At 42.9% G+C, this 27574-nt stretch overlaps 1 protein-coding gene across 4 annotated transcripts in view; it reads left to right on the top strand.

Annotated features, from left to right (window-relative positions):
• The window catches only part of LOC103824681 (transcription factor RFX3-like), a 207544-nt gene that overhangs the window by 118628 nt on the left and 61342 nt on the right, over window positions 1-27574 (top strand). For all 4 annotated transcript variants that reach the window (XM_050986369.1, XM_050986371.1, XM_050986370.1 and 1 more), the window contains 4 exons: window positions 9612-9733; window positions 15543-15655; window positions 16461-16576; window positions 17061-17215. In XM_050986369.1, the coding sequence (XP_050842326.1) occupies window positions 9612-9733; window positions 15543-15655; window positions 16461-16576; window positions 17061-17215 (506 nt within the window). The remainder of the gene's footprint in view (window positions 1-9611; window positions 9734-15542; window positions 15656-16460; window positions 16577-17060; window positions 17216-27574) is intronic.

The following is a 27574-nucleotide window of genomic DNA, read 5'->3' as shown; positions in this document are numbered from 1 at the left end:
ACCTGAAGTCTGCTCTCCTCATGTCCAGAGTTGAGGTTTGATGGACCTTTTCTCCTGTCAAGAGAGATTTTAAAATCAATCTCTTTGTGATCACTGTGGCCAAGACAGCTTCCAATCTCTACTTTGCTCATGAGTTCCACTCTGTTGACAAGCAGTAGATCAAGGAGGGCATCTTTCTGAGTCAGCTCCCTAAGGACCTGTTCCATAAAGTTGTCTTCCAGGTTTCTTAGGAATCTTCTGGTCCCGTTTGTACCAGCTGTGTGATGGCCCCAGCTAATTTCTGGCAAGTTGAAGTATCCCATAAAGACAAGGACAGTTAACTTGGAAGCATCATTGTCCTGGCTAGGAGGTCTATGGTAGACTCCCATGATAACATCTGCGTTATTTGTTTGTCCTTTGATTCCTAAGGTTTTGGTAGTGGGTAAGGTGCTGCCCTGTGCTGGACACAGCTGGTTCCATCTGCCTTGATAATGGACCCAATGCAGGCCAAAGCTGAGCCAATCAACAAAGTTGATGGTGCCTCTGTGAAAACATACTTAAGACAGGGCAAAACCCACCACACGTGCAGAGGAGTAGGATGAAAAAAAGGGTGAAAGCCAGCCGCATTAACAGAGGTCAGAGAAGAAGGTGGGGGAGGAGGTGCTCCATGGTGCCAGAATCAGTATTCACATAGCAACTTATTTAACAGACCATGCTGGAGCAGTTGGATATTTTGTGAAGGAACTGCAGCTCATGGAGAATCGATGACAGAGAAGTGTGAGAAGGAAGGGGTGGCAGAGAGATTTTCTTATGTACTGACCATAACACACTTACGCCCTTGAGTCCATTGCCTCACTGAAGGGGCTGCATGTAACCTGTGTCAATAGCAAGGGGGGGAAAAGATGAGTCTGGAATGAAGCCATGAGCCTGGGAAAGGATAAAGTATATTTTAATATTTGTCTTTTTGCTTTCTGCTACCTGAATTAGTAATTACATTTTTATTTTAGTTGGTGATAAGTTTACTTAATTTTACCTAAATTGATTCTGTTTTGCTGCAATGATAATTTGTAAGCAATCTCCTGTCATTATCTTGGCTTACAATCTTTCTTGCTCTTGTTCTTCCTATTTTCTCCATCTGACCCACTAGGGCAGGGAGGGTGTGAGTGGCTGAGTGGGAATTTCACTGTTAGCCAAGGCTAAACCACCACAAATGTGAATATATCCAAAGACCTGCTAGAGGTATGCTTGTGTGCAGTGTTTGACATGGCCCTTAATTCAGGGTTTGAGATTTCAGAAATGAATTTCAGTTGAGTGGCAACAACCATTGAGCTAATCCAAAGGTTGCTGAGTCACAGCTGTGGTCAGCATAAGCTATGGGAGTACTACTTCTGTATTCCAATAAGAAATTTAAATATAGTACATGTAAACTACAGATGACTGTTGATAACAGTCCCATCTCCTAGTTGAGACAGTAGCTTACTCAACAGTCACAGATCAAGCAATTTAAAGCACCTTTGTACTGGAATTGAAGAAATGCACAGGTAAGGACTTGCCTCACCTATATAGGTAATAGCCCCGGCTTTCAACTGTAGCTGCTATATGGCTCAGACTTCCAAATGGAAGTCTGGTTTGTGTTTGACATACCAGTGCTAGATTGTTTATGGGAAGTGTCTTGGTTTGAAAGACAGGTGTCTGCTAAGGAAAGCAGGAGCCTCCCTTGGAATGGAAAATATGATCCCCTCCCCTCCAAATTATTATAATTTTGAAATTAAGGGGCTTTCAGGCAAAGAGATGAGAAAAGGAATAACAGTTCTTTACTAGTATGTGTATGTATAACAAGGCAAACAACAACAATGGTAACAACAACAAAGAAAGAACAGAAAACCCAATAAACAGTCTCTTCCTGCTCTTTAAGCACTTTCCCTTTTGGTGTAGTTATGGCTGCAGTCGGCAGAGGCACTGGTGGCTCCTCAGCTGGGCAGGGCAGGTGGCTGCAGGGGGCACTGTGGCAAGAGTTTCAGCCTCCTCCCTCTCCGTGGATGGGGAGTCGGGTGGGGACAGCTGCCACCCTTGGGCACAAAACAAAACAGATCAAAAACCCCCAAAATGGGATGGGATAATAAACCATCCCCAAGACAGGAAGGAAATGCCAGGATATTTAAATAATTGAATCACAGAATCACAGAATGGTTGAGGTTGGAAGGGACCTCTGGAGGACATCTTGTCCAACCCCCCTGCTCAGGAAGGACCACCTAGACCAGTTGATCAGGACTATGTCCAGATGGCTTTTAAAGATCTCCCAAGAGGGAGACTCTACCATGTCCCTGGAAAACTTGCTCCAGTGCTCAATCACTGGATATTTCCTGATGTTCAGAGAGAATCTCCTATGTTTCATCTTGTGCCCATGGCCTCTTTTGTTTTCACTGTGCACCACTGAAAAAAGCTTGGCTCTATCTTCTTTGTATCTTCCCTTCTAGGATTCATATACATGAGTAAGATCCCTCCAAGTCTTCTCTTCTCCAGGCTAGAGTCCCAGCTCTCTCAGTCTTTCCTCATAAGAGAGATGCTCCAGTTCCTTAATCATCTTGATGGCCCTTTGTTTGGGTCTCTCCAGTATGTCCATGTCTCTCTTGTACTGGAGAGCTCAGAACTGGACACAGTACACCAGGTGTGGCCTCATCAGTGCTGAGTAAAGGGGAAGGATCATGCCTTTCCACCTGTTGGCAATGCTTTGCCAAATGCAGATAAGGGTAACACCGGCCTTCTTTGCAGCAAGGGCACAATGCTTGTTCATGTTCAACTTGATGTCCACGAGAACTCTCAGGTGCTTTCCTGGAAGCAGCACAACCCTTTGTAATGTCAGACACTCTTCCCAGTTTTGGTGCTGTCTGCAAAGTTGCTGAGGGTACACTCTGCCTGTCATACAGATCATTAATGAAAATGTTGAACTGGACTGGACCCAGTATTGACCCTTGAGGTACACTGCTAGTCACTACAGTTTTTGCCACTGATCATCATCCTCTGGGCCCAGCCATTGTGGTAGGTTGACCTTGGCTGACTGCCAACTGCTCACCAAGTTGCTCAGTACAAGAAAGAAAAATAACACAAAATGCTCATGGGTCAAGATAAGGACAGGGAGATCATTCAGCAATTGCTGTCACAGGCAGAACAGGCTCAACTTGGGGAAATTAATTCAATTTATTGTCAGTCAAATTTGGATAATGAGAAATAAAAATACTTTTAAAAAAACATTCCTCTCAATTCTTGCTTCTTTGCAGGCTCAACTTCACTCCTAACTCTTCTAACTCCTCCCCCCCCAGCAGCACAGAGGGATGGGGAATGGGGGCTGCAGTCAGTTCATAATGCATTATCTCTTCCTCTCCTTTCTCCTCACCTGCTTCAGTGTGGGATCCTTCGCACAAGAGACAGTCCTTCATGAACTTCACCAGTGTGGGTCCTTCCCATAGACTGCAGTTCCTCATGAACTCCAGCATGGGTCCTTTCCATTGAGTGAAATGCTTCAGGAACAGACTGCTCCAGCATGGGTCTCCCATAAGGTCACAGGTCCTGCCAAAAAAACCTGCTCCATGTGGGCTCTTCATGGACTGCAGCTTCTTTCAGGGCACATCTACCTGTTCTGGTGGGGGTCCCTCATAGGCTGCAGGTGGATCTCTGCATTCCCATGGGTCTCCATGGGCTGCAAGGGAACAGCTGCTTCATCATGGTCTTCACTATGGGCTGCAGAGGAATCTCTGTTCTGGCACCTGGAGCACCTCCTCCCCCTCCTTCTTTTCTGATCCTTGGTGTCTGCAGAACTTTTTCTCACATATTCTCACTCCTCTCTCCCAGCTACTGTTGTGCAGCATTTTTGACTCTTTTTAAAATATGTTATCACAGAGGCACTACTAATGTTTCTGATTGGCTCAGGCTTTGGCCAGTGGTGGGTCCATCTTGGAGCTGGCTGAAACTGGCTCTTTCTGACATGGGGACAGCTTCTGCTGTCTCCTCTCAGAAGCTACCCCTGCAGACCCCCACTACCAAAACTTTGCCACATAAACCCAATATAGCCATTCAGCCAATTCTCAGTCTATCTCAGTGTCTGCTCATCCAGCCAATATTTCATCAATTTTTCACCTCATCTACCAGGCCAGTCATTTCATTGTAGAAGTTTATCAATTTGGTCAAGTGCAAACTCCTTTTGGTGAATCCATGCTGACTACTCCCAATTTCCATCTTCTCCTTCATGTGTTTTTAAATGGTTCCTAGGTTTAGCTGCTTCATCAACTTCTCAGGAACAAGGTGAGGCTAACTGGTCTATAAAAGCTGTTAAAACTGTTCGACTCCTATAATGTCACCTGTAATAATGCCAGAATTAAGGCTTTTTCACCAAGATAAAGCACATTGAAGCAAGTGGTAGAATAATCCTGTCTCCTAGCATCTAGATTTTGTCTGTGAAAGTTCTTTTTAAACTCTAGAAACTCAAAAGACTGTTACTTTTATGCATTCAAGACACTTTGGTTTCTACTCAAAGAGCTGAAAAAATTGCGAAATAATAATTTTTCCAGAAACTATTGGAACTATGTGAACCTACTGATTTTGATTTAAAAATAGAAATTGATCTTCTGCCAGACATTTTTAGAGTCTAATGAGACTAAAGTTAAAAATTCTTCAAAAATTAGGTTTTTGGATTGCAAAGAGATCTATCAAGTGATGAGAAGTTTATCCATAAGAGTTCAATGTCACTGTTGATCAGGTAGGGAAAAGGTAGGGAAAAGTACTGGAGCTAACTACGAATACAATAATAGGCTACAGAGCTACAAATATATGTGTAAAGAATATAGAGAATATATAAAAGAAAAAAAGGCAAAAATCAATTCAGCATCACTGTGATACTAGAGATTAAACTTTAGTCTTCCTAAAGTTGATTACAGTTTGTCCTGGTTTAGGGCAAATTTGGGAGAGAATCCCCAAAAAGGGCTTCTCCAAAAGCAAACCCACACGGCCCCTCCCCCAACTGGTTCGGGAAGAATTCCTCGGAGAGAGGAAAGAACCTGTTTATTTGACAATCACAGCACCCCCCAGCACACACAATGAACAATACCGGATGACACCACTCTTCCACTGCTCTGAGAAAGATGACAAATTCAGAAAAGTCTCTCCTGGGGGTTTGCTGTTATCAGTCCCTCCGGCGCTGAGGCAGCTGCTGCAGTCACAAGGTGTAACCTCTCTCTCCGTATTCTAAATCCCAGTCCGGAGCAGTCAGCAGGTCCAACGGGGTGGGGAGAACAGTCCAGAAAGGAATTTGGACTGTTTAGCTAAAGTAACTACTGAGAAGGGGGAAAAAAGCAAGAGCAAGCAAAGCAGAAGCGAAGCAGAAGCAAGAGCGAAAGCAAAAAGCAGGGCAAAAAGCAAAAAAGCTGCAACATGCACTGGTGCTATCTGGATGTCCCGCCGAGTGTCTGATAAGAGGCCCAAAACAAAACCTTCACTCCACCAGTCTTAAAGGCACAAAACATAATATCCAGCATAAATTACATACACACGGATGGGGATAACAGTCACCCTAGGACACAGTTGTAAAATTTATTTCTGCAGGCCTGGGATTTTATCTTGGGCCTTTACAATAACCAAACTTGATATAAAATTCATAGAGATTTAGATGATGACAAAAGTTTTTGTTTTCAAGTATTCTCATTCCTAAAGTTATCATACTCTATGTTAATCAGGCCAAGAGTTGTCTTTTGGAAAAGTATACTTCTTGTCATTGTGGTTCAACACTGGCCAAATGCCAGGCACTCATGAAAGTTGTTCGCTTACTCTCTCCTGCTACAGTTGGGTAGAGGAGAGGGAAAAAAATTAAGTAACAGTTCATAAGTTAAGGACTGGGAGAAAAAAAGACTTTAACATAAAAACAGGTTCAAATTTAAAGTAAATTTATTATTAACAGAGTCAGAGGAAAATGAGAAATAAAATAAGCCTTTCCAACACCTTTTTTTCCCCCCAGCCACTCCATCCTTCCCACTGACAGCACAGGAAGACAGGGCATGAGGGGCTCTGGTCAGATCATCTTTCAAGATCTTTTTCCTCAGGGAGAGGAGTCTTTTTTCTGCTATGCCATGGGGTCCCTCCCACAGGCAAAACCGTCATCCCCAAACTGTTGTGGCATGGGTCATTTGTCCACGGGGTGCGATCTTTTAAGGCTAGGCTGCTCAGGTTTGAAAGCAAGGGCTCTCTCTCTCTCTATCTCTGGAAACAGGGGCCCTCTCTCTCTATTTGGGTCTCCCACTAGACCACAGCTTTCTCTAATATCCACCCATTCTGGCATGAGCACTTTTCCCACAGGCTGCGAGTGGACCTCTGCATCCCCTGTGGACTTCATGCATTAAAAGGGGACAGTTTGTTTTACCATAGTCCTCACCACGGCTTGCAGAGGAATCTCAGCTCCAAAGCTTGAAGCACCTCCTCCCCCTCTTTCTTTTCCACTGACCTTGGTGCCGCCATGTTGTTTTCCCTCACATATCCTGAATTCCTCCTCTTCTCTGACTAGAAGAAAATCTTCTGCTTGTACGTACCATTGTCAACACGTTCCACCAATTCAAAGATTCTTGCAAGATCCCACAGTGCCGAGAAGTTGATCTTGTGTAGGTTCCGTGTCAGGGAATGGCTCGTCATGCTTCTGCTGCTGGCCAGGCAGCCCTGCTGTCATTGTGCAGGCAGTGGCAGCTGCTGCGGCACTGACACTATTTAACACCTCTCTTCATGCGGGGCACCGGGAAGGGGAAGCTATCACTATCATTTCTACCCTTTTTGCCCGCAGTACAGTTGGCTAGGGGCAGCCAGGCAGGCAAGGTTGGCCGCGAGCCAAACTGGGAATGGCAGCGGCTGCAGCAAAAAACCAGGCCATGCAAAATCAACTGTCATGGTTTGACCCTGGCCCAATGCCAGCGCCCCCATGAAAATACGTTCTCCTTGGTGTCTACTGTGAGATGTAATCATGAATAGAGCAAAGCAGGCTCTAACTTAGGAATAAAGGGGAAAAATAACTTTATTAACCTACAATATATAAGAGAAACACACAGAACTCAGAATGAAAACCTTCCAAACATTCCTCCTCCCCCACCAAATTCCCAACGCATCACAGTAAGACAAAACCTTGGATTCTCAATTCAGTTACCACCCCTCAGATCACTAACTCTCAGTACATCTCCACCCTTCAGATAATCAATTCTCAGTTCATCAAGAAGAGAAGAGTCCCTCTTGCACCATGGGCTTCCCCTGGAAACACAGTTGAAACCTCGTGTGTTTTCATGTCACACGTGGCACTGCCCAGAGAACATTTGCCATCGTGACATCTTCCTTCCATGTACAGTGCTCTCACCACTGCACATGGACAAGAGCTGCTTCTAGGGTTTTCCTTTTTAAAGGGTGCCTTGCCCAGTTCCAAAAAGAGCACATTCTCTCACTTTCAGGACACCTGTCCCCCCCAGATTTCACCCCCTGGGGCCGAGGGGTCTCGAGAACAGAGATCTTCTTCTTCACTGAAGATCGAGGGCACCACCACCCTCCTCACCCGTCGTCTCTGTTCACGCACTCCTTCACATCACAACACTGCACTTTCTTGGCTCCGAGCCATTGCCTCCCCCTAAATGCAGTCTCTGTGTCACAGGAAAAATGGTTCTGTCCATGGCTATACAAGAAAAGTCCAGCCAAAGGCTACTCCATCACCTCCTCCCACTTAGAATTCTTCTCATCTTCTCTCGGACATCTTTCACTTGCACAAACTTGCATTACACTTACCCATTTCCTGCTATTCCTTCTCTATTTCTCTTCTCATTCAGCTCCAGGAGGATCAGCATTTGTAAGGTTTCTGTCATCCAAGAAAAGGGTTAAAATATCAGGCTCTGCCTGTCCAGAATTCCCACTCTGCGCTGCCCCCCTTCTCCTTCCCAGCCAGCCGTGCTGCCAGCACATGATATTGAATTTCAAGGTGGCACAAGCGCTCTCTCTCTCTCTCTGGGGTGCTGCCTGATGTCTCTCAGGGTTCCTCCACCCTTCCATCCTGCAGGGGCCTTCACCTCCCTTCTCTCTCCAAGGCCCCAGCCTACCTCACTCAGGCCTCATGGCTTCCCCTCCCCCGCCCAGCCTGCAGCTGGGCAGGGCAGGTCTGACCTCTTTCTCGAGGACAGAACCCAAGAGAGCTTCCGCCTGGGAGTTCTCTGCTTTTAACCCCCCGTGTTCTCAGAGGTGTATCCATGTCCTCAGTGGCCACACCAGGTGCCAATATTCAAATCTGAGCACCTATTGGTTTGACCACAGCATCCCAAAAAGCTCACTTCCTCTCAAACCAGGACACTAACACACTAGTATTTCACATGTTCTATGTTATTGTATAGTTAAATATATGTCTAGAATGACCAGAACCTTGGATGCTTGCTTCTTATGGGAACTTTCTCACAAACTAAAATCTAAATAGCTACATAGAACATTTCTATTATCTATTGAATAAGATCAAAATGGGAACATGCTCACATCTGACTCAACTACTTTTAAGAGGAGCATTTTCAGAGTGGAATTTTTTGATGTTTCTAAAGTTAAAACAAAGCTTTACAATCTGCAATTTCAGACTTGAGCAAAAGTTCACATGCATTGCTTTCTGCATGGAGGTTTTTCTAGTTTTCTTCTGGCTACAAAGCTACTTCAGAAGGACAAAGGTTCCAAGTTCTTATCACTAAGAACTATGGCAGAATTAATTTTCAGTTGTGTTGAAGATGGCAGGCAGAATCTTCAGCCTGTCAGTGTGATGGTTTTAACATCTGACCATGCTAAACAGAACTCCTATTTGTATATTTGTCCTTTTTATCCTTTATAAAAGTTTTTGTGACTTAAATGATGAATAGAATAGAATAGAATAGAATAGAATAGAATAGAATAGAATAGAATAGAATAGAATAGAATAGAATAGGAGTATTTCAGTTGCAAGGGACTTTCAACAATCATCTAGTCCAACTGCCTGACTACTTCAGGGCTGAACAAAAGTTAAAGCATATTATTGAAGGCATTGTTCAAATGCCTCTTGAACAGTGACAGGCTTGAGGCATTGACCACTTCTTTAGGAAACCTGTTCCAGTGTTTGACTACCCTCTCAGGAAAGAAATGCTTCCTATTATCAAGACTGAACCTCGCCTGCTTCAGCTACTTAGTTTAAGTAGCATTCTCAGACCTTCTGAGCTTATGAGAGGTTTGTTACATGTTAAAATTATTTAAATTACTTTGTCTTCATACAAATGAATCACCCTTCTTTAGGTGATTAAACCTTTATTATTGAGCTACTTGATTCCTGGGAAGACAAGTCCTTTGGAAAAGGAAATATTGTGTTTCTGTTTAGTGTAAATGAGCTTTAGATGTTAGTGGTATAGTTTTTAACCAAATTACACAAGAAATTGGTAGTTGTGCTGTGATATCTGCTTTATGAATTTTATGTGTTGCCAATGTTCTACATTTCCTTGCTACAGTTATTCTGATGTTACTTTTTTCTTTTGTGTGAACTAGCAAAACTATATATTAAGACTCAGAAATCAGGCACTTACAAAAAAGTGATCCTAAGAATGATTTTGTATTTGATAATTTTGTAGGTACAAGCCTGTGCAGAAAGTGGATGGAGTTCCAAATAGTTTCACAGGAAGTGGTCAACAGACAGCCACATCTGCTGAACAAACTATAATTGCCCAAAGTCAACATCATCAACAGTTTTTAGGTATGAAAAGATGTTATACTGTTATCTCACTGATAATAGAACAAAAAGATACTCATAGGAGCTATATGTTCTGTATTGCAAGACTTCTGCAGTATTTAATATTCATCATGCAGATATTAAAAAAAAAAGTGCAAAATCTATTTGCATGGTAGATTTAAAATATATTGCAATGCAAGTGTGGTGAAGACTCTGAGGCAAACTGCTCTGGCAGATGTGCTCTGGAGTCAAGGATCATACCGAGGGACTGTGGAGAGAGTTCCTGAAGTGGCAAGACCTGAAAATTAGCACTGAGAGATGTCTCAGCACCCCACCTTCCCCTCCCAGCAGGAAGCACTGAAGCTCTGACCCAGTGTGGGTGAGGTCAGGAGTGATGAGGTCCACTCCCCACCCTGTAACACCCCAGACACTTAATGTATGGGGCTAAACTGAGGTTCCTTTGCTTTGGGTAGATGCAAGGGAGAAATACCAACCAGATATTCTCAAGAGGTAAAAATCCTATGAAGGTTTACTGGCAAAAAATACTAAATCAAGGAACTTTGGCAAAAGATTTAGTACAGCATAAAACACTTATCACGGCATCATCTTAGCCCATTCAACTTAGCAACCTTTAAACCCATTTGATGTTACATTCCATGAGAAGAAAGTCAGAAGAAGAAGAAAGGGAGAAAGACAGGAAAGATATAGCAAAAGAGTCATAGCTACCAACTCCTGGGTTCCAGCAATGTATCAGATAGAAAACTCCAAGATGAAGGTAGGGTTAAAGAACGACATGCTTGCCTTGTGCTCAGCCTTCTTAAACCCTTGGCACTTCGTGGGCCTTCCTCCCAGGTGGGACTTCCAGTTGCTCAGCCACTCAGGGGCTGGGTTAGGCAACACTGGGGGACTGCTTCCAGTGTGCTATGATTGACAGAGACTGCAGGGCTGGGGGGTATGGGGGGCAGGGCACCACCTCACCGGAGCAAGGCTGGACCGCCCCCTACTACACACATTCCAAGCATCCCAAAATGTCTCCAGACATTGATCTTTCCAGTCTCTGACACACCCCTACAAAAGCAGCTCCTAGGGCATGAAGTAGGTAAACAGGGCGGGGTGTGGCAGTTCAGGAAGGTAGAATGCAGTCACCCACCAGCTCAAGAGGAGAGCTCAGTTGTAGGTCATTACCTTCTCAGAGGGAGCTCAGCTATGGTATCCATTTGGAGGGGAGCTATCTCCTCTGGACTTGCCAGAAAGGATGTGGTGACATGGACAGAGCTGCCATGAAAACACGCAGCCATCTAAGTCTTGGGCTACAGGGAATGCCAGAGCCTGGCATTGGTACTGGATGGCAGTAGAGACAACAGCTGTGTGAGGTGTGGTGAAGTGGATTATCTGCTCAGCCCAGGGGCAGATCTAAGAGAGGAGGTAGAAAAGAAGTATCAGGGACTCTGAATGGTTGAGCCAGTCTCTACCATTCCTGAGGCAAATGCACCAGCTAGCCACACCACAAGAAGAAAAGGATCCCTTACACTCTCACTACCAGGCAGAAGGAGGGGACCTAAGAGATGAGAGGGAATGGAAACAGGTGTCTACTCAAGGCAGCAGGCAAATCCCCTCCTGGCCTACCTCACCTTCCCAGCTGCAATACAATAAGTATGAGGCTCTAGAACTTGAAGACCAGGCACAGAATTATCAACATTGGAAGAGACTTCCAAGATCATCTAGTCCAACCATTAACCCAGCACTCCCATAATCACCCTTAAACCATATCCCCAAGTGCCATATCCAGATGCCTCTCAAACACAAATACAACATCGGCACACTGCAATATGGACAAAGGTCCATCCAGGTTGGAGGAGTTGCCTAGGGTGAGTAAGTTTACCCCCTTCATCACAACTGCCTCAGTCAAAAAAAAAAAAGAGCAATTGTCATTGGTGACTCCTTTTTGAGAGGAACAGAGGCCTGATATGCTGACTGGACCCAACCCATAGGGAAGTCTGGTGCCTCCCTGAGGCCTGGGTAAGAGACACTGCCAAGAAACCCTGTAGCCTGGAACAGCCCTCTGATTATTATCCATTACTGGTTTTTCAGGTGGTCAACAATGAAGTCCAAAAAAAAGTCTGAGGACAATAAAGAGGAGCCCCAGGGCTTTGGGATGACTGGTTGAAGGATCTGGAGCAAACAGTTTTCTCCTCCATTCTGCCAGTTGCAGGGAATGATGGAGGTGGAAACAGGAAAATCATGCAGATGAATACCTGGTGCTGAGCCTGGTGTCACCAGCAGAATTAGTTTTTTTTTGATCATGGGTTGTTTTACATGATACTGAGCCTGCTGGAAACAGCTGGGGTACACCTGTCTCAAAGGGGGAAAAGGATCTTTATTAGCTAGCAGGGCTCATTGAGAGAGCTTTAAACTAGATTTCAAGGGAATAAAATCAGGAACACTGGAGATAAGCCTGGGAGTGGCACACCACTGACAGATGGTGTGCTAATGAGGTCCTTCAGTCTGTAGTCTTGATAGAGGTAGGAGATGGAGATCCATGCAGTAGCAAGGATGCATGGGTTATTGATGTGCTAGAAACCACAGAAGCAGCTGAGAATGGTCAAGCAGAAATTAGAGTTTCTCCCCCTGAAAGGTAGTGGATCAATAGCACAACTTAAGCATATTACATCAATGCATTCAGCATGGGCAACAAACAGGAGGAACTGGAAGCCATGGTGCAGCAAGAAAACTATTACATAGTTGCCATCACAGAGACACGATGGAACTGTTATAGCGTGGCGTCCCTGGCCGGGTAATAATTAGCATTGACTCCATGATTCCAGAAGGCTGATCAAATGCTTTATTATACTATACTTATTAAGAAACCCATCGCCTTTACAAACAGTCCGATACAGTTTGACCTAATTGGTTGTCATCGTTTGAGCCTGGCGCAATGCCAGTGCCCCCATGAGAATACCTCTTTCCCTGGTATCTACTGTGAGATGTGATCAGAGACAGAGCAGAGCAGGCTCCAACTTGAGGTTGAAAGGGAAAAAACTTTATTAACCTAAAACTACAAAGAAAAACACACAGAACACATAGAACGCAAGATGAAAACCTTCCAAATTTCTTCCTCCTCCCCCCACCAAATTTCCAATTCCATTACCACCCTTTAGATAATCAATTCTCAGTTCATCAAGAAGAGAAGAGTCCCTCTTGCACCACAGACTTCCCCAGGAAACAGTCGAAACTTCTCGTGTTTCCGTGTCACGTGTGGCACCACCCAGAGAACATTTTGCCATCGTGACCTCTTCCTTCCATGTACAGTGCTCTCACCACTGCACATGGACCAGAGCTGCTTCTAGGGTTTTTCCCTTTAAGGATACTTTGTCCAGTTCCAAAAAGAGCACAGTCCCTCTCCTTTTGGGACACCTCTCCCCCCCCAGATTTCACCCCCTGGGGCCGAGGAGTCTCTTGAACAGAGATCATCTTCCTCTTCTTCGAAGACGGAGGGCACCACCACCACCCTCCTCACCCGTCGTCTCTGTTCACACACTTTCACATCACCGCACTCTCCTGGCTCTGAGCCATTGCCTCCCCCTAGAATGCAGTCTCTGTGTCACAGGAACACAAGTGGTTCTGCTGTGGCTATACAAGAAAAGTCCAGCCAAAGGCCACTCCATCATCTCCTCCCACCTATGATTCTTCTCAACTCCTCTCAATCTCATCAACTTCAGGAGGAATCAGCATTTGCAAGGTTTCCATCATCCCAAGAAGGGTTAAAAGTCCCAGACTCTGCCAGTTTGCTTCATGAACTCCCACACCTGGCTGCCCTGCTGGGCACCCCCCCCTTCTCCTTCAAGCCGGCCGCGCTATCACAGGCACCAGCTCTGGCTCTCTCTCCCTCTCTCCAGGGCGGGGGAATGGGGGATGGCTGCCCGAAGCCCCTGCAATGTTCTCCTCCACCCTTCGGCCTGGCCTGGCCTACCTCCCTCCGGCCGCATGGCTCCCCTCCCCCCCTGCCCAGCTCGGAGCCGGGCAGGGAGGGTCTGCTCAGTCCCAAAATGGAACTCAAAAAGGAAATTCCCCTGGGAGTTCACAGCTTTTAACCCCCTGTGTTCTCAGAGGCGTATCCATGCTCTCAGTGGACAAACCAGGTGCCAATATTAAAATCTGAACACCTATTGGCTTGACCACACCATCACAAAAAACTTCATTTCCTCTCAAACCACGACATTGGTCCTTTAATTAAAACGCCATCACCATTGGCTAATTAAGAAACCACCCTTTGGTAAACAAATCTCCATAACACATTCCACATGTTCACAACAACAGGTACAGCAAGTGAAGATAAGAATTGTTCATCTTTCTTTTCTCTGATCTTCTCACAGCCTTTCCCAGCATGATGCCTGGGAAAGTTGTGTGCCACTCTCTGTAGCCGGAGAGCTGCTGCCACAATGGAACAAGTCACACAACTGATGCAGATGGTCTTTCAGGTCCCTTCCAACCCAAACCATTCTATGATTCTATAACCTGATCTTCTTCTATGACAAGGTGACCTGCTTAGTGGATGAAGGAAAGGCTGTGGATATTGTCCACCTAAACCTCAGTAAAACCTTTGACACTGTGTCCCACAGCATTCCCAGAGGAAGGGGCTGTTCATGGCTTGGATGAAGACACTTTGCTGGGTAAAACACTAACTGGATAGCCAGGCCCAAAGAGTGGTGATGAATGAAGTTAAATCCAGTTGGTGGGTGTTCACAAGTGGTATTCCCCCGGGCTCAGTATTGGGGCCAGTCCTGTTTAATATCTTTAGCAGTGATCTGGATAAGGGGGTTAAATGTGCCTTTGTAACTGTGCAGATGACCCCAAATTGGCCAGAAGTGTTGATCTGCTGGAGAGTAGGAAGGCTCTGCAGAGGGATCTGGACAGGCTGGATCAATCAGCTGAGGCCAGTGGCATGAGGTTCAACAAGGTGAAGTGTTGGGTCCTGTATTTGGGTCACAAAAACCCCATGCAATGCTACAGGCTGGGGGAAGAGTGGCTGGAAAGCGTCGGAAAAGGATCTGGGGTGCTGGTCAACAGCCAGCTGAACTTTAGATGGCAGTGTGTCTAGATGGCCAAGAAAGCCAATGGCATCCTGGCTTTTACATTTGCTAATGTAAAAATGCTTATTAAATGTGTTATTGCAGTAATTGTACACTTTGTTTTGAATTCATATATTGGGGATTTTGAAGCATCTCATCTTTTGGCACAACCTTGCTGTTACCAAAATCATTGGTAACCTTTGGCTACACTTTGCAGGTTTTTGAATTTTCCTTTCCACTGTCCCCCTAGTTGACAGTGCATTTTCCCCCCCGTACCAGTATATCTGTTGGAAATGCTTATGAGAAATAGTAAAAGCACTTGTTGGCTACAGTTGAAAGGCTTTTAAATTTCAAGTAAATATATGCTGCTGAGTCTACTAAACCCTAACATGCATGTCAATGCAAAAGCTCTTTGGTAGATCAAAATAAAACTACTACATTATATCGATCTCTTATATACTGACATTAATATTCTGAAAATTAGTCTTATCTTTTTTTACATACAGATACAATATGTATGTGTAATCATTTTTATCTGCTACCTCTTAAGAATAATTTAAAATCTTTTGTTTTAAAAATAGCTAGCTGGTTTGCTCACAATTTTATTGCAACTTTAAAACATATTAAGTATGAAAGGCATTCCTCTTTGGGCATTATGACCTTCTAGACTTTATTTCTTTACATCATCCTTAAATGTTTTCTGATCAACCTGTAATTGGCATCATTTGCAATATCTTTCTTCTGTTATGTTGTCATGGAAACAGATGCATCTCGAGTACTTCCAGAGTTTGGAGAAGTTGAAATATCTTCTCTGCCAGATGGTACTACCCTTGAGGACATAAAATCACTGCAAAGTCTTTATCGAGAACACTGTGAGGTAAGAAAAATGTCTTTTCACAGAAATCATTCTTTGAAAATTCATGTCTTTTAGTGAGAATCAGTACAACAGGATGACTGACACAAAACAGATTACAGCCAGTCTACTTATATCTTATGTGATTCTCAAATATTTTGCTTATTCAGAAAGGACATTTACAAAAAGACCCCTGAAATTTTTCTCTTAAAAGGAAAAAACCCCATGTAATAGAATACCAATACTGGAATGTAATCATGTATAGTTTGGAGAATTTTGGATAAAACAAACTTTAGATAATATATATTCAGAATTTTGCTTTTTTTTTAATATGAGTTGAAATCTTATTAAATTATTATTTGTAATGTTTATGTTAAAAACAAACTAATTTTTTTTCAAGTTTTAAAGAAGCAAGTTGCTTAAGAACTTATGGCTGCATTTTATATTGAATAACGTGTTTTAAAATTATTGTTGAAGGTGCTTTAAAGCATGTAATGAAAGTAACAAAATTAATGAAATAGGTTTCCTTCGTGTTTTCAATAGTGTTAAAAGTTCAGTTTAAGTGAATTCACCTGATATATGTGCTTAGGCTCTTTTCTGGAGGGTTGATCTTAGTCACTTGGCCTGATCTTAGTTTCTGGTTACACCAGTCCAGACAGCTGGAAAAATTTTTTGCTACAAAGTTATTAAAAAGGATATTTTATGTTTATTTATAAGCATACATTTTAATATTTTTTCTGCAAAATGACCAGGGGCAGCAATACCCCTGGAAAGAATTGTGGGGAGAATCACTTAGAAGACGATCCGCACTGATTTTATATTTCTTTAGGCAATAGTGGATGTTATTGTGAATCTTCAGTTTAGCCTGATAGAAAAATTGTGGCAAACTTTCTGGCGCTATTCTCCCTCTGCTCCAGCTGACGATGCGGCTATTATTGAACTGAGGTCAGTAAATGTATCTTTGCTTACTGTTCAACATCATGATATAACAGCAGGAGTCAAATCAACAGAAGACTTAGTTTTACATATAGGCTAAGAACCTTTTCTGATATCAATAGTTTGTCAGACTAAATTTGTGTTGTCTGCTATTTGATATATAGGGTGTTGGAATATGTCGAACTGCAGCCTTGAAATGATTGTATGCATCTATTTTTCCATTTGGATTACTAAATTCAAAGTATCTTTTCACAATATGTTGTCTGGTCTGTTTAAATTGCAAGAACCATTTTTATCATATCTCTGCATTTTTTATGGTCTGGAGCAGAGCTTTGGAGGCCATTTTTTCCCCCAGTTTCATATGATGAAGTTAGAGTTTCAATTGGATGTAACAGAAGCATCTATAAAGTTTTCATTAAATAATCTATTTCAAAATGCATTGTACTTATCTGTATGTAAATGCATTTCCATTTGTTACATTTATTCACAACAGCAATCTGAGTGAAATAGAAAGTCGACTTCCAAAAGGAAAACTAATTACTCTGTGCAAAAATGAGTCTATTCTGAAATGGATGGGTAACTGTGACCATGTGATGTACCAGGCTTTGGTGGAGATTCTCATTCCTGATGTCCTTAGACCTATTCCTAGTAAGTTAAACACAGATAACATTTCATAAGACTGTCTTTTGTTTTGTTTTATGTGGTGAAATTTTTGTGCCTTGTGAAACTTTTGGGAATGATTTCAAAGGATCTAAACGTTGTGTGGGTGTGTGGGTGTGTGGGTGTGTGTGTGTGATCTTTCCTTAACTTTGTTGACTAGAAAGGCGTACTGGAGTTGATGTAAGCATTGTATTTAAAGAAAAGCAGAGTGGATGTTTCATTGTATTTAGGAAAGCCTATAGAATTTTTAAGAATATATTTTATTATGAATTATGACTTTTTTAATTGCAAATTCTAAGTTTTTATTAAAGATAAAAATGGCTTTTTTTTTATCGACTAGTTCTAGTCTAAATGACAGCTGTGAATGCACTATGGCCCTGAGCCTGAGTCCAATAATGTCAAGACAGTCTTTCTATTGACTTCAGTAAGCTTTAGTTTAAGTTTTTTATTTATAAGTTCTAGTTGTCAAAAAAAGTAAAATGTATATACTTTGTCATTTTATTTTTGGATAAATCAACATTAATGTATTATCAGCTGCTGCTAAAACCTTATCAGTTTTGATACATATTTAACCAACATAACACTATCAAACATCTTAAGACTTGTTTATTGTTCCAGTCTATTATAGTTTATTTTCAATTTTCAGTATGAAGGACTCATTGATTGATTCTAATATCATGCCAAACTGACCATTATCAGGAATAGAGCATTCTTTTATAGCATCCATGGTACTTTTTTATGGCTGCTTTTGGTAGTAAATGATTTTTAAATTGTTTTCCAGGAAGGATAAATTCTTTTAAAAAACATTTATTGCATGTTTTGTATGTTGTGTTAAATATTGAAATGTAATTATAATTATTATATATATATATATATATATATATATATATATATATATATATATATGTAATATTAAAAGAAATTATAAAAGAAATATTAGGAACCAACAGGGAGACATCTGTAAAATGCCACAAAGGAATTGTGTTCTTCTAAAATAGTGACAAGGTTGATAGGTCCACTGAAGTGCTTCTATAGCAATGCATGCAGGATGGATAACAGACAGGAACAGATGGAAGCCTCTGTGCACCTGGAAAGCTATGATTTAATACCATCACTGAAACAATGGGACAAATCACACAACTGAAATGCTGTAATCAATGGCTATAAACTGTTCAGAAAGCACTGGCAAGGAAGAAGGGGTGGAGGGGTTGCCCTCTGTGTAAAAAAAATTGACTGGGTGCTGAATGGGTTGAGACCTTTTGGGTAAAAATAAGGGAAAAGCCAGCAAAGGAAACCTCATGGTTGGTGTTTGCTACAGGCTGCCCAATCAAGGGGAGCCTGTTGATGAAATGTTCTTAGTTCAGCTACAGGAAGCATCACACTTGCAGGCTCTGATCCTCCTGGGGGACTGCCCTGACACCGGCAATCTCTCCTCCCACATCTTTCAAGACCCTGAAATTCAAGGTAGGGACTGGGAGAAAGAAGTCCTTCCCATCATGGGAGAAGATGAGGTTTGTGACCACCTGAGGAACCTGAGCATACACCAGTCCATGGGATGACAGGAGGAGCTGGAAGCCATTGTGCAGCAGGAAAACTATGACATAGTTGCCGTCACAGAAACATGGTGGGATGACTCACATGACTGGAGTGCTGCAATGGATGGCTATAAGCTCTTCAGAAAGGAAAGGCAAGGAGGGAGAGATGGTAGGGTAGCCCTGTATGTTAGGGACTGACTCAACGGCTTAATGATGGTGTCTATAGGGTTAAGTGTTTACTCAAGAATCAGGGGCAAGGCCAACAAGACAGAGATGGTGGGAGTCTGTTATAAACCACTCAACCAGGATGAAGAGGCAGATGAAATAGTCTATAAACAGCTGGGAGAAGTCTTAATAATCACTAGCCCTTGTTCTCGTGGGAGACCAACTTATCAGATGTCTGCTGAAAATACCACACAGCAGAGAGGAAACAGTCTAGGAGGTTCCTGGAGTGTGTGCAGGAGAACTTCCTGACAGATGGTGAGCCAACTCAGGAAGGTGCCCTGCTGGACCTGTTGTATGTGAACAGTAATGGACTGCTGGGTGATGTCTTAGGCAAAGCGATCATGTAATGACAGTTTTTGATTCTCAGACAAATAAGGAGGGGTGACAACAGAACTGCTACCTTGGACTTGCAGAGAGAAGACTGGCCTGTTTAGGAGACTGGTTGAGTGAGTCCTTTGGGAGGCAGTGCTGAAGGGCTAAGAAGTCCAGGAAGACTGGACATTCTTCAAGAATGAAATTCTAAACGCGCAGGAGCAGACTGTCCCCACGTGTTGAAAGATGAACCTGTGGGGAAGATGACTGGTCTGGCTGAACAGAGAACTTTGGCTGGAACTCAGGGGAAAAAAAAGGAGAGTTTATGACCTTTGGAAGGAGGGACAGGAAATTCAGGAGGACTACAGAGATGTCATTAGTTTATGCGGGGAGAATATGAGCCAGCAGTGTGCCCAGGTGACCAAGAAGGCCAAAGACATCTTAGCTTGTGTCAGAAATAGTGGGGCCAGTAGGACCAGGGAAGTGATTGTTCCCCTGTATTTTGCACTGGTGAGGCTGCACCTCATATTGTGTTCACTTATGGGCCCCTCACTTCAAGGAAGATATTCAGGTGCTGGAGTGTGTCCAAAAACAGGCAACGAAGCTGGTGAAGGGTCTGGAGCACAAGTCTTATGAGGAGTGGCTGAGGGAGCTGGAGTGTGGGGAAAAGTAGGCTCAGGGGAGACCTTATGTCTCTTTACAACTACCTGAAAGGAGCTTGCAGCAAGGTGGGGGTCTCTACTCCCTAGTAACAAGTGATAGGACAAGAGGAAATGGCCTCATGATGCACCAGGAGAGGTTTAGAGTAGGTATTAGGAAAAATTTCTTCACTGAAAGGGTTGTCAAGCATTAGAGTCACCATCCCTGGAGGTATTTAAAAGACATAGCTGTGGCACTTAGGAACAGTTCAGTGGTGGACTTGGCAGTGTTAGGTTAATGGTTGGACTCAATGATCTTAGAGGTCTGTTGCAACTTAAATAGTTCTATGATTCCATGACCCAACAAGATGCATGCCAGGGTCCTGAAGGAACTGATGTAGTTCACAAGCTGTTCTCCATTACATTTAAGAAGTCATGGCAGTCAGACTGCATCACTAGTGACTGGAAAAAGGGAAACATTGCACTCATTTTTAAAAAGTGTAAAAACAAGCTTTTGGGAACTACCGACCTGTTGGCCTCACCTGTTACCTGTAAAATCATGGAGCATGTAAAGGAAACTTCCCAGTCTTACCATTCAGGAGAGTCTCTGGCTGTAACACACCAAATGTCAGAGACTTTACTGCTGGGACCAAAGCCTCTTTGCAGTGGTGGCTCCAGTGAGCTGAAGGGAGCCCCTGCACACCCCACTCACATGTAGTCAGACCAGGTTTCCTTACCAGTTCGACCCCAGGTTTCCCATAGCAATCTCAGATGTCTCGTTCCATAAAGCAATTTATTCACTGCACATCAGCACGGAAACAGCCTGAGCTGGTGCCTCTAAGAAGTCTCGTGTATGGCCAGATTGGGTAGTTTCCTTAACAGAGCAGATCCTCCTGGAAGCTACATCGATGACAGGGGGGACATTAGACACAGCTAACATGGCTTCACCAAGCACAAATTGTGTCTGACTAATCTAGTGGCCTTGTACAATGGAGTGACTGCGTCAGTGGAAAAGGGGAGAGCTTACAGATGTCATCTACCTGGATTTATGTAAGGCCTTTGATACAGTCCCCCAAAATATTCTGGCCACTTAGATGGTGTTGTGGTTTAACCCCAGCTGGCAAAAAAGTACCACACAGATGCTCTCTCCCCCACTAGCTGCATGGGAAATCAGAAAAAAGTAAAACTTGTGAGTTAAGATAAGAACAGTTTAAAAATTGAAACAAATGAAAATATAATAATACTAATATTGTTAATGATTATGATAACAATAATTGTAATTGTAATGAAAAGGAGAGAGAAAAAAAATAAACCCCAAGAAATACAAGTGATGCACAATACAATTGCTCTCCACCTGCTGACCGATGCCCAGCCTGTCCCTGAGCAGCAATTGATCACTTCCAGCTAACTCCTTCCAGTTTTTATCCTGGGCATGACCTTCTATAGAGTGGAATATCCATTTGGCCAGTTCAGGTCTCCTGTCCTAGTCATGCTTCCTCCCAGCTTTTTGTGCACCTCACTAGCAGAGCATGAGATACTAAAAAGTCCTTGACTTAGGGTAAGCTCGACTTGGGAAATACCAAAACATCTGTGTGTTATAAATATTATTACAGAATCACAGAATCATTTAGGTTGGAAAAGACCTCTAAGATTGAGTCCACCATTTAGCTAATCACCACCTTGTCAACTACACCATAGCACTAAGTATCACATCCAGTTTTTTTTTAAAACCTCCAGGGATGGTGACTCCATCACCTCCCTGGGCAGTCCATTCCAATGGTTACCAACCCTTTCTGTGAAGAAATTCCTCCTGATGTCCAGCCTAAACCTCCCCTGGTGCAGCTTGAGGCTATGCCCTCTCATCCTGTCGCTAGTTGACTGGGAGAAGAGGCCAAGCTCCACCTCACCACAACCTCCTTTCAGGTAGTGGTAGAGTGATAGGATCACCCCTGAGCCTCCTTTTCTCCAGGCTAAACAACCCCAGCTCCCTCAACCACACCTCATATGACATACTCTCTAGATCCTTCACCTGCTTCCTTGTCCTTCTATGGACTTGCTCCTTGTCCTTCCTGTAGTGAGGGGTCCACAACTGGACAGAGTACTTGTGGTGTGGCCTCACCAGTGCCCAGCAGAGAGGGACAATTACTTCCCTGGTCCTGCTGGCCACACTATTTCTGATATATGGCCTTCTTGGCCATCTGGGCACACTGATGGCTCATGTTCAGCTGGCTATTGGCCAACACCTCCAGGTCATTTTCCACTGGGCAGCTTTCCACCTGTTTTTCCCCAAGCCTGTAGTGCTGAATGGGGTTGTTGTGACCCAGGTGCAGGACCTGGCACTTGGCCTTGCTGAACCTCATACAATTCACCTCAGTCCATCAATTTAGCCTGTCCAGACCCCTCTTTGTAGGGGTGATCTGCTCCAAAACATTCCACCTTGGGTGGATCCCATCAAATCCCATAGACTTGTGTATGTCTAACTGATATAGCAGGTAGTGCTATATTTGCTAGCTGGAATGAGTCCCACAACTGGAATGCTGGGATGAAGGGCTACAGGCTGTTTAGGAGGGATAGGCAGGGCAGGTGAGATGGACATGTGGCACTATATGTAAGGAAGAGGTTTGATTGTACAGCCCTTACAGTTGGCAGTGATGTGGTGGAGAGCCTCTGAGGGAGGCTTAAGGGGATAGAAAACAAAGGAGATATTATAGTGAGTGTTTATTATTGATCGCCCAGCCAGGATGTAAGCAGTGATGAGTTCTTCTGTAAGCAATTAAGAGAAATCTCTGGATCAGTAGCCCACATCCTTATGAGAGATTCCAACTTCCCGGACATCAGCTGGGAATATCATCCTGCTGTGACGAGCAGGCTTAGGAAGTCTTGAAGTTTGTGGGAGGCAACTTCTTGTCACAAGTACTCTGTGAGCCAACTAGGAAAGATGCCCTCCTAGACTTGTTGTTTGTGACTAGAGAAGGACTCTTGGGAGATGTGATGGTTGGTGGCTGTTCTGCCCACAGTGATTAACAGTTGGACTCAATGATCTTAATGATTCTATGATCATGGAATGTTTGAGTTTAAAATTTTCAGTGTAGTGAGAAAAAAACATCAGTAGAGTTGTTACACTGGACTGTAAGAAAGCAAACTAAGCTATTAAGGGAGATATGTAGCAGACTACCCTCAGAATCTTCTTTGAGGGCTTAGGGACCCACAAGTTCTGGTCATTTTTAAAAGGTATTTAAAAGATATATAGATGTGGTGCTTAGGGACATGGTTATTTGCTTTCTTCTAGTCCTCATGAACTTTCCCTGATCACCATGACCATTCAAAGATAATTGAGAGTGGCCTCACAGTGAAATCAGCCAGCTCCCTCAGCACTCATGGGTGCACTGATCAGGGCCATGGACTTATGCCTCTCCAATTTTTTAAATGTTTTCCTTACTGGGTCGTCCTCTATTGAGGAGAAGGTTTCTTTGCTGCAGACTTTTCCTCTGGTCTCAGAGGCTTCAGATTTCTGAAGGTAGTCCTTACCAGTAAAGACTCAAGTGTAGAAGACATCCTGTACCTCAGCCTTTGTCATTAGGTTCCCCATCCCCATTCAGCACCAGGCTCACGTTTTGTCTGGTCTTAATTTTTTCTGCTGATGTACCTGTAGAAACCCTTAATGTTGCTCCTCAGTTTCAACTCCAATTTGGTTTTCCTAACCTCATTTCTGCATACTTGGCCAGTGTCTCTGCATTCCTCCTGGGTCACTTGCCCCTTTTTGCAGCTCCTGTGTGCTTCCTTTTCATGTTTGAGTTTAGTTGTGAGCTCCTTGTTCATCCATGCAGACCTGTCATGTTTGCTTGATTTCCTGCTCATTGTGATGGACTATTCTTGAACTTGGAGGAGGTGATCTTTGAATATCAAACAGGTCTCCTAGATCCAGAGTGTTCTCCAGGACCGTCTCCCATGGGATTCTTCCAAGCAGGTCTCTGCACAGGCCAAAGTCTGCTTTCCTGAAATTTGGAGTTGTTATCCTGCCATTTACCTTTTTCCATCCTCTCAGTATACTCAACTCCACCATCTCATGGTTAATGCAGCTCAGACTCCCTCCAACCTTCATATCACCAACAGTTTGTAAGAATTGTAAAAAAAGTTTCCTTGTTTGTAAGAATTTGGTCCAGCAGTGTCTCCTTTTCAGCTCTGTTTTGCCAATTACAAGCTCTCTCTTTTCCATAACACTCTGCTTACCAACTCATTCCATTACTCCTTCACTTGACTGTGGGTCATCATCTTCATTCCCCATTATTTCTAGTTTAAAGTTCTCCTCACCAGGTTGGCCAGCCTGTTGGTAAAGATGGTTTTGCCCCACTTGGTCAGGTGGATCCCATCTCCAAGTCTTCAATCTTTAAAGAAGGGTCCCCATAGTCATAAAATACAAATGTCAATTGTCATTGCCAGCTGGGCAAGCAACTCTTGACCCACAGGATACTTCCATTCCCCTTCAAGCTCTTGCTTTTCACTGGAAAGACCAATGAGGAAACTACTTGGGCCCCCATACCCTTGACCATTGCCTCTAGATGCATGTAGTCACACTTATTTGCTCCAGGTCTCCTCTGGCAGTATTGGTGCTCACATAAAGATTTGCAAGGAATAATAATCCGAGAATTGGACAAACCTTGTCAGCATCACCTCAGCATCCCAGATCCAACCCCCAGCAAGCAGTAAATCTTCCAGCACAGCAGGTCAGGTTGGCAGATGTGGGCGCCAATCCCCATAGCATGGAGTCTCCCATTATCAGTTATCACTTCCTTCTGGTGCTGCTGAATGGCTCGGGCTTAACTAGCTCTTGGACAGAGTTCCCAGACCCTCATCTGCTGTGAGGGTACTGCATCTGTTCTTTGTTGGAGATATGCAGGTGAAGCAGGAGACTCCTTTCTGTTTCCAGAAGTCATAGGCTTCCAGCCTTTGCTATTCCCTAATCCAATTAGCACAGACCACCTGATTCTCCTTCAATATAGCTGAGACTTCAGGCTGCAGGGTCTTGAAAAAGATCCACTAGATCTCTCTCACCTTCTCTGATACTGCACAGTCTGCTGACCTCTTCCTGCACTTCCTTGGCAACACAGGTCCTGTTACACTGCACACCTTCTGCAGGCAAGGAAACCATCCCCCTCTGCCTCAGCCTCAGCAAGAGACCCCAAGCACTTGCTGTACTCTGAGCTGCATCTTCCCTCAGAAGTTTGGTCTGGATTGAGACCTCTGACTTTATAGGGATAGTTGCTCTGATGGCTGGAGGTGGTACTCAGTGACACATTAACACCATTGCTGAGGACATGAATGCTGTTCTCTCTTCTGACACAAGTACTGCATCTGTTGTCTGCCTCTGTTAGCTATGCTGTAGAAAGCAACTCAGGAAAATATTTGCAAGTACTGCTTTGTAGAAATACCCCATCATAGGCAGGTTTCTTTTTTTCTGGATAATCAGAAAGGTACCAACAGCAGCTGGCCAAAAAAAAAAAAAAGGGAAAATGTGTTTAATTTTGTAAGGATGCAAACTGATAATTCTATTTTCGAGTTTCATCTTTTTTTCTTTTCACGATTTTCAGTATGTCCTGGTTTAGGGCAAATTTGGGAGAAAACCTCCAAAGGGGGCCCCTCCCCCCAACTGGTTTGGGAAGGATTCCTCAGCGAGAAGTGGAATGAACCTGTTTATTTAACAGGCAAAGCACCCCCCAGCACACAAAATGAACAATACCAGATGACAACACTCTTTCACTGACAAATTCAGAAAGTCTCTCTTGGGAGTGGTCACTCTGTTATCAGTCCCTCTGGCGCTGGGGTAGCTGCTGCAGGCCATGAGGTGCAAACTCTTGGTGTTTCCCAGGTCCCAGTCTGGAGCAGGTTTGAGTAGTTCCAAAAAAGGGAAAGGAAAAACAGTCCAGGGAAAAATTTGGACTGCTTAGCAAAACTAACTAATGAGCAGAAGCAAAAAGCAAGAGCAAAGCAAAAAGCAGAAGCCACACTATGTACTACCCCATCTCTGTGTCCTGCCAGTCTTGAAGGCACAGAACATAATATCCAGCATAAACAGAACAACAACTGGGGATACAAGCATCATAACGTCACCCTAGGACAAGTATTTGGGGAAACCTACTCTTTCACATAACTTCCTTATAAATATTACCATAAAATAAATTAATAGTGAAGAAAACTTTTTGAGAAGCAAGCCCTAAGTAAAATTTGGTTAGTTGAAATTTTTGTGAAAACATTTCAGTGTCCACAAAATAAATGAAAAACTACTGTGTGGGGAAAAAGCCACATTTCTTGTTTAAGAAGAGTCCAAACATTTTATACTTCAGTCAGGAGTAAAATTTATTATCTTATGATTCTAGCAAAAGACCAGATCCACTGTGTATTAATGGCAATAGATCCTTTCCCCTGAGAATGGTCTTTTTATCTCTTCACAAGTGACAGGATGGATAGCACCAAACTTGTTTGGGAGTTCCTCTTCCAGACAGAGAAGTTATGTTCAAGATATTTTTCATGTTGTATCTGTCAATTTCAGCAATTACAAATACCATAAAGACTGCAAAATCTTGTTATTTATGTAGAAGAAATATTTCAGATGAGAAACACAAGCTTTTTGAAGGCTTATACAAAAATACGTTTTCCTTTTAACTTTTTTTGCTGTATCATTTAATGTGTGTTTAGTAACACTTTGCAAACTATCTGAATGAGCTTTTTTTTTTTATTCTGCAGGTAATAAATAAACATGAGCGAATGCTTTGTTAATTAGCAAGTGCATACAAAAATGTTAATTTAGAAACATGCGGGTTAAATGATCAACAGTGAAACAGAGTGTTTGCTCTTTGCCTGGAAACCTCAAGAAAGAAAAAAGAAAAAGCCCATTCCATAGAGCCAATTCAGAAGTTTTATAAGTCCAAATTAAATTTCAGATGAGCATTAACATTTGGGGATAGTTACACAAACCAGTTATCCCTATAAATTTGAAGAAAATAATGCTTTAAAATATAAAATATTTCTTTCTTTTTAAAGCAAATTGGCTAACTTACTAGAAGAAGTTTTTATTTACAGGATTCATCAATTACTCAGTCTGAAAAAGGACATTTATCATATTATGTGACTTCCATGAGAAATTAATTCTTACTCTACCAAAAGTGCTATTTTGCCTCAAACAAAATTCACTGTTTATTTCCACTGTTTCTTCTTAGATGTAGTAAAACCAAAATCACCTATAGATAGTAATATTTCCCTTTTCTGTGTTTTTCTTCCTTATTACTGCAGCAGCATTCATTCTCCACCACCAAATTTTCACACCAGTATGAGTAATCCTACCTTGTTTGTTTAATACATTCTTATATATTCCTTATCGATACCATCGTTGAACATTGTACATTGCATTTTGTTCTTCAGAACTAAAAGAAAAACATGTTGGCAATGTTTCAGGGTACTTCAAGCTTACTTGAGGAAACTGAACTAGTGCAATAATTTCTGTTTCCTGTGGGGTTTTGCTCTTTAAAAGCAAAAGCACTAAGGCAAAAAATTTATGGAAGAAAATTCATTATGAAAGTTTTCAGGAGATAGGAAACAGTTGTTACAGTTACTGATGTACCTGTAGGAATGCCAAAAAGAAT

Source organism: Serinus canaria, chromosome W (genome assembly GCF_022539315.1).
Source record: "Serinus canaria isolate serCan28SL12 chromosome W, serCan2020, whole genome shotgun sequence".
NCBI lineage: Eukaryota > Metazoa > Chordata > Aves > Passeriformes > Fringillidae > Serinus > Serinus canaria.
The sequence above is the reverse complement of the archived record's forward strand: the minus strand, read 5'-3'. Positions and strand labels throughout refer to the sequence as shown.